At 36.8% G+C, this 19,839-nt stretch overlaps 1 protein-coding gene across 2 annotated transcripts; it reads right to left on the reverse strand.

The window, feature by feature from the left end:
- Positions 1–860: 860 nt before the first annotated feature.
- Positions 861–17,414, reverse strand: g3bp2 (G3BP stress granule assembly factor 2). Of its 2 annotated transcripts, none has more exons than XM_023333900.1 (13): positions 17,240–17,414; positions 14,717–14,835; positions 14,551–14,632; positions 14,145–14,318; positions 13,072–13,162; positions 12,847–12,952; positions 9,846–10,026; positions 8,215–8,316; positions 7,153–7,255; positions 7,013–7,072; positions 6,417–6,545; positions 6,209–6,327; positions 861–4,337 (listed from the first exon to the last, which is right to left on the reverse strand). In XM_023333900.1, exons 2-13 carry the CDS (start codon positions 14,809–14,811, stop codon positions 4,059–4,061), a joined length of 1,521 nt encoding a protein of 506 aa, XP_023189668.1. In that variant the 5' UTR covers positions 14,812–14,835; positions 17,240–17,414; the 3' UTR covers positions 861–4,058. The 2 variants fall into 2 exon arrangements, with proteins under 2 accessions (XP_023189668.1, XP_023189666.1); XM_023333898.1 differs by having other exon boundaries at positions 6,200–6,327.
- Positions 17,415–19,839: the final 2,425 nt, after the last annotated feature.

Raw genomic sequence — 19,839 nt, forward strand, 5'->3', positions numbered from 1 at the left:
GGGGGGTTCTTGCTTTTGCATCCATAAAAGGTTTACCGGTTACACTCCTACTGTGTTATATGGAACGAAATGCCTATTGGTAGTTTTATTCCCGCTCACAATCACAATCATATGCAAAATAACAGTCCTAACAACATGCACAAATTATTCAGGTAGGCCATAGATTAATCATACTTTAATCAAAATCTTAGAATATTATTTTATCAGTCAAGTAATTGTAGTTTTATTTGTATCTGGCTAATTTACATTCATGTGAAAAGATGTTTAATATTGAATTTCAAGATGTTTTCAACAATTAGACGCACATATTTATTCAGATTTTAAAAGTTTAACAGGTAGTTTTATTAATATGTTCTGCCTCCTTTAAAGGTATTGCAGATCTTCTATAAGTATAAAAGATTCTTTATAAAATCAAGAAAACCCTGAGCAACCTCTTCATGAGACTGTTCTACAACAGACCTTCTTCAGTCAGAGGCTTCTTCAGACTGCCTGGAATACAGACTGCTGCAGGAGAGCCTTCCAAGTTCTTCAACTTTAAAAAAGAAAAAATCTTGAATAAAATTGGTTACATTTAATTTCACTGGGATCAATAAAGTATGTTTTTAACTGATTTGTATACATTATCTGAGAGTTCACAGTAATCCTGGATCTAAGATGTGACACAGGATGACTGATGGGACAAACCTTGCAAAGGCATCCAGAACATTACAACCACAAAATTCTATTCATTTTATTTGATAAATACAAATTATAAACATCAACCTGGCTGTAATCTTTGTTCCCAGGATGCTTTTTATCAGAAGAGCTGATTAAAACTTGTCAAGTCTGCAAAAGACTTCAGAATACAAATGCACGCCACATTTTTCAGATTTTTACATTTTAATTGCTATAAAAGAAAACAAGGTATCATTTTTCTTCACAATTATAAACTGTTTATCACATGAAAGCCCAACAAAATGCTTTGAAGTTTGTGGTTATAATGTGAAAAAAGGCAAAGTAAGCATAAAATTTAGGAATGCTGTGTATCTTTCATACAGGCGAATCAAATACATTTATTACATCACAGGAAGGAGAAAAAAAAAGAAACATTTTAACATTGTACGACCTGCAGATGTCACTCACTCATTTAATTTTTAAAACTTCAGCACCACCTCTAAATTAGCTGTAAACACGACAATGTGAGCAGAGCTGTTATCAGTAGTTTATTGTATTTAAATCCAACACATTCGGGATTGCAAAAGCGGGAAAATAAATGAAAATCTAAACTAGAAACAACAAAAGATTTAAGAACTCTCCACTTGCACTAGAATGAAAGTTAAAGGGTAAACACAGTAAAACTATGATGGCAGCCAGCTGTTCACCACAACTGCTAATGCCGGCAAGGCATTTCTATTTTCACTCGGAAAAGGCTGGAATGGTTCGTTTTAATGAGGGGGGAATAAATTCAGATTCACTTTTATCTTGGACTGGATTTGGACACAAAAGAATAATCTGGGAAATCTACAGACTGGAACTTTAACAACTTTTCCATTAGTAATATGTATTGTTCTGAAAGCATGATGGCTCTTCTTCACCCTCTCTCCTCATGGACCACTGCTGTAATGCTAACAGCCATGACTGGACGCTGCTATGATGACAACTGTAAAGTCCAATTAGCTTAAAGCCTGTTGTGACAACTGCAACAAGTCCAGCTGTAAAACTGACAGCTGTAAAGTCCAATTAGCTTACAACCATGGTTTTAAGCTACTATGACAGACGTACAAGCCAATTAGCTTAAACCAATGACTGTGAGTGTGACTGTGTTACAGCCATGGCTGTAAGCAACAGTAAGTTGAATAAGTACAGTTATCTGTAAAATTTACACCTGTAAAGTCTGATCAGCTTACAGAAACGGCTGTGAGCAACTATGACAGATGTAAAATCCAATTAGCTTACAGCCACATCTGTAAGCTATTATGAGAGTTTAAACAAGTCCAGCTGTAAAATTGACAGCTGTAAAGTCAAATCAGTTGAAAGTTGTGATCTAATGACAGATGTAAAGTTCAATTAGCTTACAGCCACTTCAAATATTGAGAGTAATGCCACAAGTGAGAGCAATCATTTCCACATTTTGCCTTTTCTATTGCTGGAGAAATTTTCTTGAAAGTCCTGTTGTTCAGATTGTCCCAAGAACCTTAGAATTAGTGCAACACCAGCCAGACGAGGAAGACCAAAGTATATTTGTCAAAGAATAAGAAAAAAAAAAGAAAAATGCTACATCATTTAACTTTTCCATTTCAGTGCAACACAAAATAATCACAAAAACATAGAGAAATTAAACGCTCACGTCTTCCTTTCCCCATCGGAAACCGAAGTCTTCCCTCCCTACTGGATGATTCAAAAGCAATAAGTTGATCCCGTTCAGATGAGCGCAGCGCTGACTAATTTGGCCGTAAGCAGGAAAAACAAAACACAAAACGACTACATATGAGCACAGTGAATGATCAGCATATGAAAATACAAATGCATTGACAATAGAAAAATGTCCACAATTATTTACTCGACTGAAGGCTGCAGGTACAAAATTGTTGGGAAACTTGTGAGTCCAAGGATTATCCAAAGTGCTGCCATGAGGTGCAAAAATTAAAAGGTTTAACAGTAAACCAAGCCCACGTCGAGCCCGATCTGGTAAACCAGGGATTAAACATTTCATCGTCACCGTTGTTACTGTACCTTTTGTTGTTGGGAAGGGGGAGAAAGTTCCTTAGATGCATTTACTAACCATTTAACAAAACTGCAGGCACCGGTTGTCTCTACAAAACCCAAAAGAATACAAATTACAGCAAAGAAAAATGTACAAAGCTCACAGCAGATCATCTTAGTCGAACAGTACAGAAAGAGTGAAATCTGCCCCTGAAGAACGCAAATTCTATGAATACTGTTATTTCCGTCTGCTCCCAGCAGAGAATAGTTCAAAAAGGAGCAGCTCTTTTCACCCCGAACTGCTTTGCTCTTCAGTAAGACTTGAAAAGGTGAACTAGAAGGCACCATCATGCTTTTTAACTTTTCATTAAAATTGAGTCGAGAGAAAATAAAAATTATACACAGAAAAGCAAAGCATACAGTAAACCGTGATTTTTGCTGTACATTTATTCGGTTACTCCGCACTCATGACAGAAAGGGAGGAAAGGTTTCGCTCATCCCCGATTTGCAGTCAAGAAAAACAAAAAGCTGGAATCAAAATATAAACAGCAAGCCGCCATCATCCATCTGTTGCTCCTCTGTCCTCCCTGCCCCACTCACTCATTTGGTAAAAGGGCAAGTCCAGAATGAACTTAATTTACAAATGACAAAAAAATAAAAATAATGTTGTAGATTTGCTTGTCCATCCAGCAGCGACTGCAGCGTAGTTTTGGGTCAAACATTGGAGAAATGCATCGGTCACAGCAGCCAGGCTGTTTCGCTTCTCTCCAGCCGCAGTCCAACGAGAACGACAACGTAACGAGACAGAAGTACCTTTAGTGCATTATGCAATTCTGTAGCAGTGGCCTCTATTTCTCTGAAAACAGGAAACGATGAAAGGCTTTTCCTCTGAAACTGCAACCAATTCTGCACCTCACTCTTCCTCGACAATGGGCAGAAAACTACAATATAAAATGTGCAATTGAGGAATTTCATGAATCAACACCTCAAGTTTAAGTCAAGGTTTATAATCTCTGAAAGTGATAGGCTGCACTGCTGTAGATTAAAAGTCTCATCAGTCCCTCCTAAATGTGGCAGATTAGTCCTGCTTGGGTTGCCTTTATTCACAAATTGACAAATTCAAGTTTGAACTCTTGAAATACCCCCCAAAAAGGATGCTCAGCTCACAACTAATCAGCGAACAATTTTTTTTTTTCTGTTTGCTTGTTTTGTCTATTTCACAAAGTGGCTGACAGACTGTCACATTCCAAAGCAAGAAGAGGAAAAAAAAGCCAAAAGAAAAAGAATACACCACCAAATATATACTTTATACATTTATGAGTACGGCTGAGGATGAGGAACACGATACTACTTCCACCCTACAGGTGGCGCTCTTCTCAGCGGCGCTGCGGGGTGAAGCGATTCTCCCCCTGCCCGCCAGAGCCTCTTCCGGGACCCATGCTGGGTTTGGGGGCCATGCCGCCTCGGGGCGGCGGGCCCCTCCCGTCGCGTTCGCGCATCATTCCGGGTCCCACGATGCCTCGCGGACCTCCCGGGCCCCGGTCGCTGCGCCGCATGTCCCGACGGTCGTCTCCGCCTCGGGTCTCCCGCTCGCGCACGGCCCTCGTCTTCTTCTCCTCCACGTTCAGACGCACCTCACCTCGAAACATGATGGGCTGCAGAAAGAGGGGGGCAGTCACTACACTGGAACTGGGTTTGCACACAGGTTGGTCTCAAACTCAGTTTAAGCTGCATCACTAAATCTTATTGCAGGAGATGCAAATCTTCAAGGCCCAAATGTGGCGCTTTTGTTCACACAGCAGGCAAATGTGACTCAGATCCAACTCCCCCCCAAAAGAAAGCCGATTTCTGTCTAGGACAGTCACAATAAATCAACTTATTGCATGATAAAACAAATTCAATCATTTTCATTTGGATGATTTATCGTTTTTTCTACCAAAACCTGGACGACAAAAGTCTTGAATCTGATGCTTTGGTTCAACTATTCTTTCTTTTTTAAATTAAGAATTTTGTTTACAGACACTTCATAAGTTATTTTAATTTTTATTTCTATTTTGTTTATTTTATATATTTGACATGTCTTCCAGTTCCAGTTTTAAATGTTCATTAGAATTTAAAGTTTATTAATCTTTGAGAATGCATTTTTCTACATGAAAGTATTAATCAGGATAAGCCAAACCCTGTAAATCTGGATATAAACAACGGCTGAACATTATAAATATGAAAATGTGACAGTAGCTTATTGTGTGAACAAACTTATTCACATGTCTTCAACTTAATTTCTTATTTGATAGAAACTCAGCAATTGCAAAAATGTGTTTTTTGGACATTATTGTAATATGAAAAAAGATTTGCTCACATTTATAATAGAAACAAATGTTTCTATTCCGACTTCACATCCAAACAGAAGTTGAAGTCAAAGGTCCACAAAAGGCTATTTCTATTATTCGTGTTTTCTTTTTATTAACTTTCTTTGTCTTATGATCATGCAACAATACTGTCAGCTCCCCTTCTGAACAGACTTTAAAGTGAGTCCATAGACCAAGGCGTCCATCATTACTTCTGTAAACCGTGTGCTGCTGTGTGACGTCTACATTCTTCTGTGTATTCGGGTCACTTTGAGGTTGTAAGCTGTTGACACAGAAGTCCGATTCAGGTTTCATTTAATTAGAAGTATTAAGGAGAAGAAAAAGAAAAAATCACAATAGAGCATCAACACCTGCTGTGTGAACCTAGTCTAAGGAACCAATCCTTCACATTAAAATTTCAGGCTTTAATCTGAAGTTTTGAGAACCACAAAATGTTTTCTAGAAATTTAAACCTGCTTGAATACACTTCACTGTGTTAGTGGGAGAACCGGACAAAAACTATGCAAACTGACATTGATTTTGCTTGGCAACAGTGGTTTATAACGGCTTATGCTGCTTTGTGATGTTTTTTAAAGGGTGCACCAAATTTATCTGCTCCGATTTCCTTATTTTTGGGAGATCGGTGGTCGGCCAATACTGACATGTGAAGCCGATCTTCTCTACCTCAGCAAAGGTCTAAAAATCTTCTGCTCCTCAGTGAGAAGAGGGACCGGCCCACTGGGTCATGTCTGCACATTTGCAGTTAACTATAGTCATCCCACTGTTGCCAACTAAGTATCTTTCTTGCCATGGTTAGCAACATTTCAAACAAAAAAGTGTTATCTGTCAAACTCAGTATTGGCAGGTCGGGCTTTTTAAAGATCAGTAATTGGCAATCTGCCAGAAAACTGGAATCAGTGCACCCCTAGTTTTCTTCTTCTCTTGAACTGATTTTAGGGACAGCTGTAGCAGTGAAAAATGAAATAAAATCTGGAAACAGCAAAGTTCACAAATGATTCAAGCACAACATTCAGTATGAAAGCAGTGAATAATCTACACACAAACACTAACAGGTAATGGATATGAAGAGACAACGAAGAGTTCAGCTACTTAAATATGTCACCACACCACCACCAAATGAAAGTGGGTAATGAAATGTTGATACATGCCCCTTCTACCTTAGCCCCCAGGATTCTCTGCACAGGATCAGAGTCATCAAAGACCACAAATCCAAAGTTGGGCAGCTTTCCACCGACCCCCTTGGTGTTGATTCGCAGCTCCACCACGTTGCCATACGCTACGACAAGACAGACCAAAATGTTTCAGTCGGGAGTGCCGGATGAGCGCTACAGAAACTGAGGATGAGGAGGATAAAAATAAGCGTACTCATGAAGAACTCTTTGAGCTCGGCCTCGTCGATGTCGTGCGGGAGGTTGCCGACAAAAAGCTGATGGCTGTCAGGGTACCGCACGATCCGTCTGCCGTCCATGTCTCCAGATTCAACATCTCTTCCACCTGCAACTCAGCAAATCATCCTCGTCACAAATGAATCCTCTTTTTACACTGCAAAAAACACAGTCTTACCAAGTATTTCTGCCTAGATTCTAGTGGAAACATCTTAATACACTAACTTACAAGTAACTTTTCAGCAAGAAATAAAAGCTAATTTTAAGTATAATTTCTTGGTATTAATTTTATTTGACTGCCAGATTATTTCACTTATAACAAGACATTTTCCCCATGTTATAAGTGAAACAATCTGCCTGTGGAACTAGTACTTTTTCATTAATATTTAGGAATTATTGACTTAAACTAAGCTCTAATTTCTTACTGAAAAATGACTTGTAAGTTAGTTTGTCTTATTTCACGTTTTCTATAGTATTTGTATTAGAAACTAGAGAAAAATACTTTAGACTTAGTTTTTTTGCAGTGAAAATGGTGTGAAGTCAGATAAAAGCAGAGCAAGCAGCGGATTTCTATACCTTTGTTGACAAAACTTAGGTGTGGTTTCCCCGTTTGTGACTCTGAAGATGGAACACCGTCTGATAGTGACAGAGACGTGCGGATAGTGAAAAGAAGAAATAGAGAGGAAGAGAAAGGAAGTGGGTAGAGAGGTCATTACCGGGTCGGGGACCTCGTTGGGTGAAGGTCGGTCTGTCACGGGTCCTTTGGTCTCTGGGGCGGAGAGGAGTTGCCTGCGTCTCCTGCTTGGCTTCAACCCGGGGCTGAACAAACATGACGTTAAAATAAATAAACATGACATCTACCAACTTTCATTTAAAGATAAAGATCAGGTTATGCTTGGGGATTTTAAATCTACGAAGAGATTTCCTTGATTTTTGTCTCCACAGTTGTGTGATTGACTCAACTAAAATGGTTCCTTTGTAGCATCTAAACTGATGTAATAAGTTTATTTTCTTGAGTCATTTTCAACCCTTCCATACACAAGACAGATAAAAAATGCCTAAATTTTATTCATTTAACTTTTTTTAAATGACAATTTATTTTGTGATAAACATAAAATCAAATTCACCAAATTTACAAAAAAACCCGAACAACACCACATGATGATGTTCTCCATTGTGAGACAAGTACCACCAATTGGCTGGACCTCTGCTGAATTAGATCTGTCACTTAAAAGGAGGCGAATATTTATGCAGTCACTAATTTTATGCTAAATATTTATATTTAATTACTATTTTGTGGAAAATCAGTTCTCTTTGACCTGAAAGACAGATTTTGTCAATTTGATCAAAAACGCCAAATTGTGTTAATCATGATTAAGTTGCACAAACATCCAAGTGGGTAAATACTTTTTACTGCCACTGTATCAAATTGAAAAGAAAAAAGAAAACAGTCTTTTGTCACTAAATTGCTAAATCTATAATTGAGCCGACTTCAGCAAGGGTTCTTTTTAATCAATTTAGATGACCAGGGTAAGCTATTTAAACATACAAACCCTTAGTGACAATCTAGATTATTTACTTTAATCTTTGGCTCTATAAAAACCAAATCCAGGAGACAATCATAATTTTTGATCAAATGATAAATGCTGGGTTGACATGAACACGGCTCCACACGCCACCCTTTTGTACAGAAAAACAAAAAAACAAACAACAAAAAAAACAGAAAATAGCAAATCTAGTTTTACAATGATTAACAAGACTCTGGGCCAGATGTTTACCTGTGAGCTTGTAGCTTTAAGAACATGTGGAGAGTGTCCAGAGGAGGTGACTGTGCCAGAAGGAGGCAGGTTTTTACTGGTCACCGAAGCCCAGGAGAACGGCTGCAATAAATGCAACGACGCATCGTTAAGGCTGCACCAACCATGCGCCATAACACAACTTCAACTGCTGGACCGTTCAGCTCAGCCGTTACATCGTAACGTCGGTATAAATTCACTACATTATAATTATACCAGTGGTCTAAAACTCCATTTTTCCAGGGCTGGTGTCCTGCAACTGTTAGACATCTCTTTGCTTCAGCACACCTGGCTGTAATACTGTCTAGTTAGCAGAGCTATGTAGCGCTGAACTGCATGCTAGTAAGGCAGTGTCGCCATTTAATTCAAGTATGCAGGATCCTGGCCCTCGAGAAATGTAGTTTAACTCCTGAATGAGACTAATGAAAAAACAAGGATGTTTCCTCAACGTTTTCTTGTAAACTAGAAGTCCTTCTTCTCAGCTGCAAGTAACGATTATTTTAGTAATCGATCAACTGGATTTAAAAAAAGAAAAAAGAGAGATATTCTACAAGTTTTTCATTTAACTACTTAAGCCTTTTCAATACCAGATTAAAAATACATTAACAGATGAAAAAATTAATTACATTTCTTTTTTAAAATATGAAAATAAACATTTTATTGTCTAAAATGCAACAACATTCCTTTATTGAATCTGAACTGGGTGAAGTTAAACTATTCCATCTTAAGGGTTTTGGTTAAAACATAATTATAGAAAAGGTGTTTTTACCTTAAAGGGGCAGTGTTATCTGCTATAGTGCCATTTTGTAGCACAGCCTAGTAACTACGTTACCTTCAGTTGTTATAAAAATGCTGTATATATCAAATATGACAGAAGAAACTTGACATTTCAAGCCTTGAAGTTGGACTTCTGTCTCTTTTAAAACTCCTGCTCTTTCTGAAACTCCACATTCCCCCGTTTTTTTTTTTAAACCAGCATTTCACTGGGAAGTACCTCCTATAATGAGCTCAGCAGATACATAGTTCCACCAGGTGTTTGCTAATTGCTGCTGGCTAGTTTGAAAGAGCTGAGTGAGTAAGTTAAGGGGTTGTTCTGGGAAGTGGAAGCTTGTTAACTTGTAATCTGCTGCTCAGGGGAGGAGTTATGCCTCAAAGGCAGAGCTAAGTCCAGGTGTTTTGCACAGCTGAATAGATGCCATGGATATTAAAGGATTTCTCCAACATGTATGAAAGAATCAAGGCAACACTTCAAGTATGTTTTTGATGAAGGAAAAGCATTATAGCATGATGTAAAGCTAAAAAATATCAATCTTACATAATACTACCTCTTTAAATTTAAAATGTGTATATATTTTTGTAGCTTTGGCTTAATTACTGTTCTTAATAGGGTTTTGTTTTCCCCACCAGATGACCGACTGTTGGTCTGTATATGTCAGTTAACAATTAGTTAACCATTCCAATAATTGATTAATCACAATTAATCCTTTCAGACCTACATACAACTGATTAATTAGATTTTTTTTTTATTATATTTGCTTAGGAAGACATAACATTTACAGTAAATCCCAGTAAATTCTGATGTGGTGCGGTTTGAATGAGGCAAATCAACCAACCTTGGCGGGCTCCTGAGCGTTCGGTGGAGACTCCACTGGTGCCGGTGAAGGCGTCTTCTCCTCCATTTCCTCTATTGCCTTTTCTTCTACCTCAGGTTTAACCTCCTCGACCTTTGGCTCCTGCTCAGGTTCTGGTTCCGGTTCTGGTGCTGGCTCCTCCATGGGCTCCTCCACACCATTACTACAGGGAACAATTCAGAAAGTGGTCAAATAATGGAAATAGTCAAAATTGTCAAAAATATATTTTAAAACTAAAAATCCCAAGTACCCCCCAAGAAATATCACAAATTGAATATTGTAACTCATATCATCCAAGTATCTTCAAACAGTCATTGTGGACGTTGTCTATAACAATCAAAAGTTTTGACAAAAACTTGAAATTACCATAATATTGTCATTTTGAGACCATTTCCAACCTATATAAAGATAACGTATAACATTGAAACTGGACAAAATCCTCCAAACAACTGAAACAATAAATACAATGAATTATGAAATCTCTTTATGCAAAATTGCCCTTCAATATTTATCATTGATCTCCAACATGGAAAAAAAGGCATAACTGCAATCTGGGAATTTGTATAAAAAACAACAAAAATAAAAAACTTGTAAATTAATACGTCCTTTTTCTTTAAACCTTTGTCTGGCCATGAGGTTAGAAAGCGGAGTAGAGAGAGATGTTGGAGTAGGGGATAAGAGCCTTGTCATTATGATGCATAGAAGAGATGGACTGAACTTCCTCTTCCTCTCTCTACATCCATGAAGCCTCTTTTTAAACTCTGGTCAATCATTTTGAGTTTCAGGCATTTTCTTTAACTTTCCAGATGCTAATCAGCTGCTCCCACTTTGTTGTCACCTTAACGCATCACAGCAACTGTTCAAATTTCAGAAGGTAAACGCACGGCATCCAAAACGAAAGGGAATTATTGTCCAAACATGCAACGCCTCAATGAAGGAATAAATCAGAGCTGCTCCAACATCCTGCCACCATAAGTGCCATAATTAAAGAATTGAATTCCTGAAATCTGAAACTGAAATCGAGACTCATCCGCCCAGGCAACATTCTTCCAACCTGTTTTTGTTTAATTTTTATGAGCTTGTGTGAAATGTGGCCTCAGCTTCCTGTTCCAAACTCACAGCAATGGCAGCCAGATTGGTTTCATAGCCTGTTTGAACCTTCTCCTCTGACATCAGTAAGACATTTTTAATACATACATCTTTGTGGTGCTTTTATACAGAGTCCATTGTGGAACAAAGGTGGCTTTTTCTTGAGTTATCTTGCAAAGGTTTTGCGTTTCCTTTGCGATAGATTTGGCATTCTTTCTTAATAATGCACCTGATGGCTCATGTAAGGTTTTTGTAAGAATATTCTGTGTATGTTAATATCTTGAACATACACTAATACATCCATTTTCAATCAGTTTTTTGCACCAAAGAGTTAAGAATGTATAAACACATTTCCACTGAGGCTCTTAAAATATATTTGCAATTTCAAATTGACATTTAGATCAGGGTATATTTGTTAATTTATTGCAAGGAAACGCAACAGAAAAGAAATTCCTGCATGGCCCCTTGGTGCTTTTATTCTGAAAAAACAGCCCATCTGCCACCACTAACGACTATGCCACATTGAAAGCCACTTAACTTTCCTTATTCTGATCATTTGAACCTTATAAGTCGTCTTCATCACGTCTAGATGCCTAAATGTTTTAAGCTGCAGCCATCTGATTGGCCAATCGAGATGTGTCCTATATACTGGCCAATAAGTTTAATTACAAATATTCACCATTTACTCTCATATAAACAAATGAAAACTACATTCTAACCACATCAATCATATTTATTACCACATATTTTTGTAGAATGATTATTAACCCAATACTAAATTTTAATTTCTGCTGTAAAGTTCCTGCAGACAGACCTGCCATAAATAAACCTAGCTGGTATTCATCAGGCTGGTAAACTAGTTTTCCATGCAAATGATTGGCCTCTCAGGGAGCAGCTAATGCTGCGCATTTCCTCTCTCTTTCAACGCCACATTAACTGAGTGAATCATTCCAGTCAGATTTGTTAAAAAATGTTCCCCTTATTGACTGGAGACCTGCGTCTGAAAGCTGTGGAAAGAGTTTCTAGATCCATCCTGTTGCATTAAGTGTTCATTCATTTAAAACTCTGTCAAGTTGTCATTAAATAGAGCAGCAGCCATGCTTTCACAATGTTTGTCCTGAATGGCACCAAATCTTAAAAAATAAATAAAAAATAGCAGCAACGATGCCAATATTAAGGATATTATCAATAAAGAGGAGCAGCAAAAGCAAATGAGGTGGAATAGCAGTAATTCACTACAACAGACATTGTCATCAAGGACATGTTACTGTGGAAGATCGTCTATGCTGCCCAGAAAATGAGCTATTAGCATAATGAGACTGTCAGACAGCAACAGTATACAGTCAGAGGCCTTGTTAGGTGTGTTGTGAGACTGACTGCTACTGGAGGTCCTTCGTACCCACAGCATATCGTTAAAAATACTTCGATGATATGAGTTAGGACAACATTTAATTTCCCTTTTGGATAAATTTTGACTTGAAATAATCAATAGTTATAGCTGATTTGAAGAGACAAAAACCCAATATAACGCTTCTTTAAACCACCTTGTACCAATAAGTATTAACGTATCAATTATTTCGGCTGTATCGAAATTATAATTTAGATTGAATTAAGACACAACTGGATATGAATTAATTTTAGATTCTACATAAATTTGACTACTTTGTCATTGTAGGACCTTGAAATTATATTTATACTGGTGTTACATATTTAAACTGAATTATAAAATGGAATAAAAGAAAATAAATATTTATTAACCAGAAAAAGAAAAAAAAAAACAATCTTCTTCCACTCTGACTCTCATAATGACTTTAAGACTTGTTCCTGTAGCTAATTGAATAAACAATGGTATAGTTGGCAACTTTAGTTGCTCATATATATGGTACTTTCTTACGCAACAGGGTGAGCTTCATAGTAGGTGGTGCTGTTGGGACTTTCCTGAAGCGGCTCGGGGGACGCCTGCCTCTCCTCCGGCTCCTCCTCAACCTCTTCCTCTGATTCTAGATGAGTCGAAGAAAATGAATCAATGACCGGATGTTTTTATTTATTCACTTTGATAAACATTGTATGGATGTAAATTAATTTTCCATCATGTAATAATCATTCAAAACAAGTTTACCTTCATCAAGCTCAGCCTCGGAGTCTCCAAAGACTTCGTCCTCATAGCAGAAGATGTCGTTGTGGACGTAGAACTTGTTCGCCACTGAACCCTAGCGACAGAAAATATTTTTCGTACTTTGTTTGGTTAAGCAAGCGATCTCAGGAAATAATCTCTTGAGCTTGACTTTACTGAACATAGAGTAATAAAAAAACAAACCAAGTTATATACAAAGAAAATAAATTTAAAACAAACGCAAACAAAAGAGGAACAATAGTAAGGTGTATTGACATGTTCAAATGAGAGGGTAGAAGTATGAACTTATTTTTACACTCACCCCTCATATCTTTAGCATCATCCAATAAACTACTATTCACATCAACTTGGTTTTAACATTCTTAGTATTTTCCATGTCCATACCTATAACTAGTGCATTCATATTTGCATGCCAGAATAAGCAAGCATCATTTTTAACATGTTAAAATCTTTCTAAATCAATATACAATACTACAATAATAATTGACAACATCAATAGTTACAATACATTGATAAAAGCAGTAATGAGTAATTACTTCTCATATTGATACTCAGTTAGGGTAATCTTAAATGACATTTTAAACCGTTTGTTTGGACATTGGTTGATTGCCTGACATAAAATCTATGTCTTGTAGTTATGATTTTTGAACTTTTAAATTCACATTTTTCCTTAAATAATAAACACTTTCCTTTTTTAAGGAAAACTTTTGAATTAAATTATTTTTGGCTTTCAGCAAGATAACTGATATTTCACTATGTCAGCAAATATTAACAGTTTAGATTTTATGAATAGGGTATTTGTATAATCCAAATAACTACACTTATCAATTACTATTACTGCAATGTTATTAATGATTGAAATCAAGCTCTGTATTGTTGCACAATAACTCAAATAAGTTAAAACTAGGGAACAAGCCAGGACACGTTTGGCTTTATTTTATATCTAATTTGAGGTTTCCATGTTATTTTATGACCAGTAATGACTGCAAGTAATCTATAATCACTCTTTCAACTCAGTCTTGAACATGTAAATTGTCCTGTATGATTGAGCCACTCACCTCTGGAGCAAGTACGAATGTTTGCATGAATTTCCTCATCGGTTGGCCGTTGTTGGACAATTCTCCGAGCACCTGCACCACGACTCCATCACTCAGCGTGGCGTGAGCGTCAACATGCCTGATTTTTGTGTGGCATTCACTGAACTGCAATGACATGACCTTCTTGTGGATTTCCTAAAACCGCATAAAGAGAAGAAAAAAAAAAGTTGAGACAAAATGGCTACTAAAAACATCATCATTCAATGCCAGAGAATGCTGAGAATATTCTGTTCACAACAATTCATCTAATAGTAATAAGTTTTTTTTAGCATATTGTTCATTATTCAAACGTAGAATGGCATTTTCCAAAGCCAAATCTCAATGCATCAAGCACTTTAAAATAAAATCACTGGACTGTGGTTCTTACCGCTTGCCCATACACAGCCTCTGCCAGCTTCCCACTTGGATCAATTCCTCCATGAACGTATGAAGAGTTCCTCCCATAAAACCTAATGACAAAACAGTTAAGAGTACACACAACACTTATGGAGTACATGTTCACAAAAACTCACACATTACATTGAAGTAATTACCTGTGCAGAAAATCGGGTGCCTTGTTCAAAAGTGTGTAATACTGCCTCACAAACTCCCGCCCTACAAGCAGGGGACTTGGCTTCTCCATCACCATTTCTTTGGTAAACAATATTAAGTGCTGAAACAGAAAAAAGGGAGCAAAATTTAATTGCTGTCCAGTGAAAAAGATTCATTACAGTAGACTTTGATGTTCTGGTCTGAAAAACTTGGATCTGATTATTCATATTCTGAATGTTTCAAAAACAATTTAAGTTGTAGCTAGATGCTAGACAGAGGGGCTGGGTTTTTATTGGTGGTACTGGGACACCAATAAAATGTTTCTTCATACAGGAAATGGCTCCACAATATTCGATTTTTCATTTATTAAGCATTTACTCTGGACAAAAATGTTATACGTGGCTGGTTAGAGAACCTGGTCTAGATTCTAAAGTTCAGAGAGTCGTAGAAACATTGGTGTTGGAAAAAAACGAGGAAAATATGGGTTTATCTCAACCTGTATAGTCACCACAATACAGATTATGGCAACATTAAGTGTTCATAATATTATGCAGAACATGTAATCTTAAAAAAATGAATCACTTGTCAATCCTGAACATTTTAACCAATACCAAGATAAACATTAATTCACTATTGGATACAGGGGACAAACCAGCAGTAAAATGTGAGAAAAATGGTAACTTGAAATGAAAGCGTGAAGTAACCCGGAGCAGCTGGAAAAACCCAAAACTCGTTTTTAAATCAAGGTCTGTTTATAATTGAACTTTCAGGTGAATTAATCTACATCAAGCAAACCATCAACAAGGGTGTGTTTGCCCATATAGCAAAAGAGAGTACAGGATCGGGTATTCCAGATGTGTCCTACTAATAAGAAAAATATTTTTTTGTCCGGTTCCGTTTTTAAACCAGGTTTTACCTGTAATACCACATACAGGCAACAACATCTGACCCAATTTAAATCAAAATAGCTATTAAGCATGCATCATTTACAGTTTCATACTATAACATTAAAAAAATTACATGTCAACTGTCAACTTGTAGCATTTAACGAAAAACAATTACCTTCAAAATAAATAACTGATACATTTTACTAGCTATAACTTAATGGCAAGTCAATTGACAACATCTGATAAGAGTTGTTGGTACTACAGTTTAAATGAACACGCAATATAGAATAATAAATCTTTGTGAATCTACATCATGAAAGCTTTCTCAGTTGTGTCTGGGATAACAGGAATACATTTTCCAGCCAGTAAAGGATCACATCAGGTGTTTTCTTCTAACAAAAACACTTTCACTTTTTTCATTTTTGTCTGTGACCTAATTTACCAAATAGGTAGTGGAATCTAAGAATTGTTTTCCAGTACTAATGGCTTTGAAAGAAAAGCTGACCCCCTAAAATATTAAATTTTAATACATCTTAAAAGCTATATAGCAAGATTCTAAAGTTTATATGTCATTTGTAGACAATTTAATTCAGGGCTTACAGGTCATAACTTTTGAGAGACAGGTATAATTATAATTCTGACTATAAATCAACCCTGCATTACAATAACTGGAAGCTTACTGAATAAAAAGATGAGAAAAATCAAATAGAACATAATTTAAACATCCAAAACTGAACGGTCACGTAAAATTTCTTCACAGTGGCTAACATGTTAGCCATCATTGAACTGCGCCATCAGATTCGGGCTAGAAGACAAAGAGGGGAAACCGGCTGTAGATGAAAAGAGGAAGCGACCTGTGCAGTCGTTCATGTTCTTAAGTAGGTACAACGATCTGTACTATAATTAAAACATCGCTTTTAAAGCTGCGTCACACACCTGAGCAGCATTTTTATGTATAAATAAATGGCCTGGTGCTTGAGGCCTTTCATGTATTCGCCTGACAACACTTTGGCACATCTCGCACATTTGTCGCATGTTCACAGACGACATGACGTGACAGATTCACGTCTTTCACGAGTGTCCTCAGGTAGGAGAGATTTCAGGTGAAGAGTGGCAACACTGCGTGGTAACCCTACATCATCCAGATGGCATACAGGGAGACTGTTGGTGCTAATAAATCGGCCTTTTCACTGTCGAAACAACAGCAACTCTGAGGTTGCTACTTGGCAAGCTAACACTGGCGCTCGCCAACTTGTGGCGTCGTCGCATTTCCTCCAACGGTGGGTATTTTTTATGGTCAAAGGAAGGGTTTCGTGTCATTAAACATTAAAGGTTCGCAAAATAACACTGAAAAACGGCATCAAATATGTGCTCTTTACACGAAACGCCACAATGGAACAAGTTGTACGCTATCTTGCTTGAAGACAACAAAGGAAGGCAGACTGACAAAGCTACTCAAAATGCCCATATAAATACATAATTATACGTTTCATATAAACAGTAACACACTGACTTTTAAACTTCGAACGATAGCTGTTAGTAATCGAGCAGTTGTGATTTGGACCAGACAATGCAGCTAACATTAAGCTAGTTAACACTGCTAGCTCGCCGGGTCGTCCTGTAGCAGAGCTAACTTACCTTTTGAGGGACCTATCTATGCAGACAGAAGTAAATATAATAAATAAGTACAAGTAACCGGCTGTAAACTGCTCTGAAATACAAAGTATCCCAGGCGAAATATTCAATATTTCCCACACTGCTCTCTGAGTGCCAGTGTGGTCCCTACTGAACCAGAGATTGCAGATTTTTAAAGTGATACGTTCCGTTTATTTTTTTACCCCTGCAATCTGGACCTGGGAACCCCGGTGCACTGATTCAGCCAATGGGCTGCTTACACTAGGCGGCATAAAGTGTGACGTTAAACGATTAGCCCTGCCCATGAAAAACTTTCTCCAGGAACGGTTTCTCTCTTTCCTGATAAAGGACATAGAATAGAATAGAATAGAATAGAATAGAATAGAATAGAATAGAATAGAATAATGTCCCTCCACGTGGAAGTTCAGATGTGCCAGCAGTAAAGTGACAGAGAAGACGAAGCATGAATGTGTACATAAAGAAAGAAAAAATCAAAACAGAAAGTAAGAATAGCAGACTGTACAGTAAGGGTGAACTGACAGTACCTATAAGGATACAAATACTTTGCAGTTATTAAAAAATTCTTACTCTGATTCAAGTAAATGGGCATCTTGAGTAGGACTATCGAAAAACTTACAAAATGTGCTTCTATAATTGTGCATCAAAAGAATAATAAAATATTAGCAAAAAATTGAAGAACTGTGCAAACAACAGTTTGTTGAAAGCAGTGATAATTATAGAATCTAACAGCTTCTGGGAGGAAGTACTAGGCCTGTCACAGTGATAAATTTTATTGGATAATAAATTGTCCCAGTCATTATTGAGAATAAACGATAATATTGTTTTGAGACCATTTTCAAGTGATATATTGATAATGGCAAAACAATGCAAGTTTGCCCTCTAAAAGACCAATAAACTTTAATTTTGAATAGGACACTTAACACTAGAACTGGAAGATAAATAAATATCATTCTTAACCAAACGAAAGGACAACATCTACCTGCAAAGTGTTTTATTTTATGAACAAATTGTTGATATTGTGTATGAAAGTGTTTTATTTTATGGTTGGAGAGCGAAAGAAAAATGTCCACTTTGGTGGATAGTAAAGTTTAATCCTATCCCACCCTATCTTAATAACAGCATAACGGATGAACATCGTTGTGATGATGTGCTGAAGGTGGAGTCTCAGAAAGAGTAAAAGCTTCTTAAAGATACAACTTTCTTTCTTTTTTTTTTTTACATAAAAACTGAAGGTAACATCGCTAATTGATTGTGCTATAAAATGGCAATATATGTGCCTGGAAAATACATAATACCCCCAGTTAAGATTATCATATTGCTGATTCTAGTAAGACTATATTTCTTCCATACATGGGTGAGTGTGAGATTGTGACAGCATGACAATTATGAATAAAATACTACAGCATATGAGTGTAAAAACAAAAAGTTAACAACTATATGAACTATTATTGCAATTCTGGTAAAGTTATCTGTAACGCTGTTTTATTTGTATTGTGATATATAGAATTCCACCAACACATAAAATAAATATTAAATTCAGTTGCCGCTTTTTGACATATTACTACACCTCTTTTTTGCTATCCAGTCAGTAAGGGGAAAGTATAATATATGTTTTCAGTCAGTTGACCATCAGTAAACAGCAACAGGAGTGAGAAAGATGGTGGTGTGTTATTCAGTCAGTCTGCAAACTGGATTTAAACAGGAGCACGGATAGATAAGTAGTTTAATCAAAGAATGTCTGAGATCAAAGGTAATTATTTGTAATGGCCAAATCAAAGTTCCAATCTTAACCTAATAATCTAATGAAGATGTTTGGTGAGCTATAGAAAAGTCAGAAGATCGTGTGAAGAAAATCAAACTCACAGATTCAGAGCTAAGAGAAGAATGAGCATCAGAGAAGTAAACAACTTACAGCAAAAAATGGTTGACTCCAGAAAAAGTGCAGCCAAATTCATTTCTCTGAAGAACTCAGCAACCACCTTGAAGTTTATCGGCGAAAAGAGGCAGACAGACATGAAAACAAGAATCAGGTTATACTGAAGAACTGGAGCGACTAAGAAACAGAAATACCTGGAAGGATGACTAATCAGCAGAACCTGTTTCAAGAAAGAACTGAGGAAATCTGCACATCTAGTGCAGGTGAATTTTTAAAACTATAAAATAAACAGACGCAAGGAGCAAGAAATGAAGTTTACAGAAATTTAAAAGCAATGAACACAAACAAAATTCACAGAAAATAAATATAGCCCTTACATTAGATTAGGATTTACAAATTTTGTTAGATTTGCAGCCAAACCTTTCCCAGTGGATTTAATGAAAACAACATCCATGCTTCTTGATCATTTTTCTAGCCTCATAAACTTTGTGATGAATCTTTAGCATAAAAAATCACTAGCATCAAGTCAACATTCTTTTTCACACTTCGTTTAAACCAGAAACAACAGGAATTTACTTGAATTCATGCCATGAAAACCAGTGAAATGGTACAAAAACAACTATATAGGTTGCCAATGCTGTAAAAAATATTTTTCTCCCCCAACTGTGGGGAAAAAAACTGGCTATGCACTGACTATGTTTTCAGC

The sequence above is a fragment of the Xiphophorus maculatus genome, chromosome 5 (assembly GCF_002775205.1).
Source record: "Xiphophorus maculatus strain JP 163 A chromosome 5, X_maculatus-5.0-male, whole genome shotgun sequence".
In the NCBI taxonomy this organism is placed as follows: domain Eukaryota; kingdom Metazoa; phylum Chordata; class Actinopteri; order Cyprinodontiformes; family Poeciliidae; genus Xiphophorus; species Xiphophorus maculatus.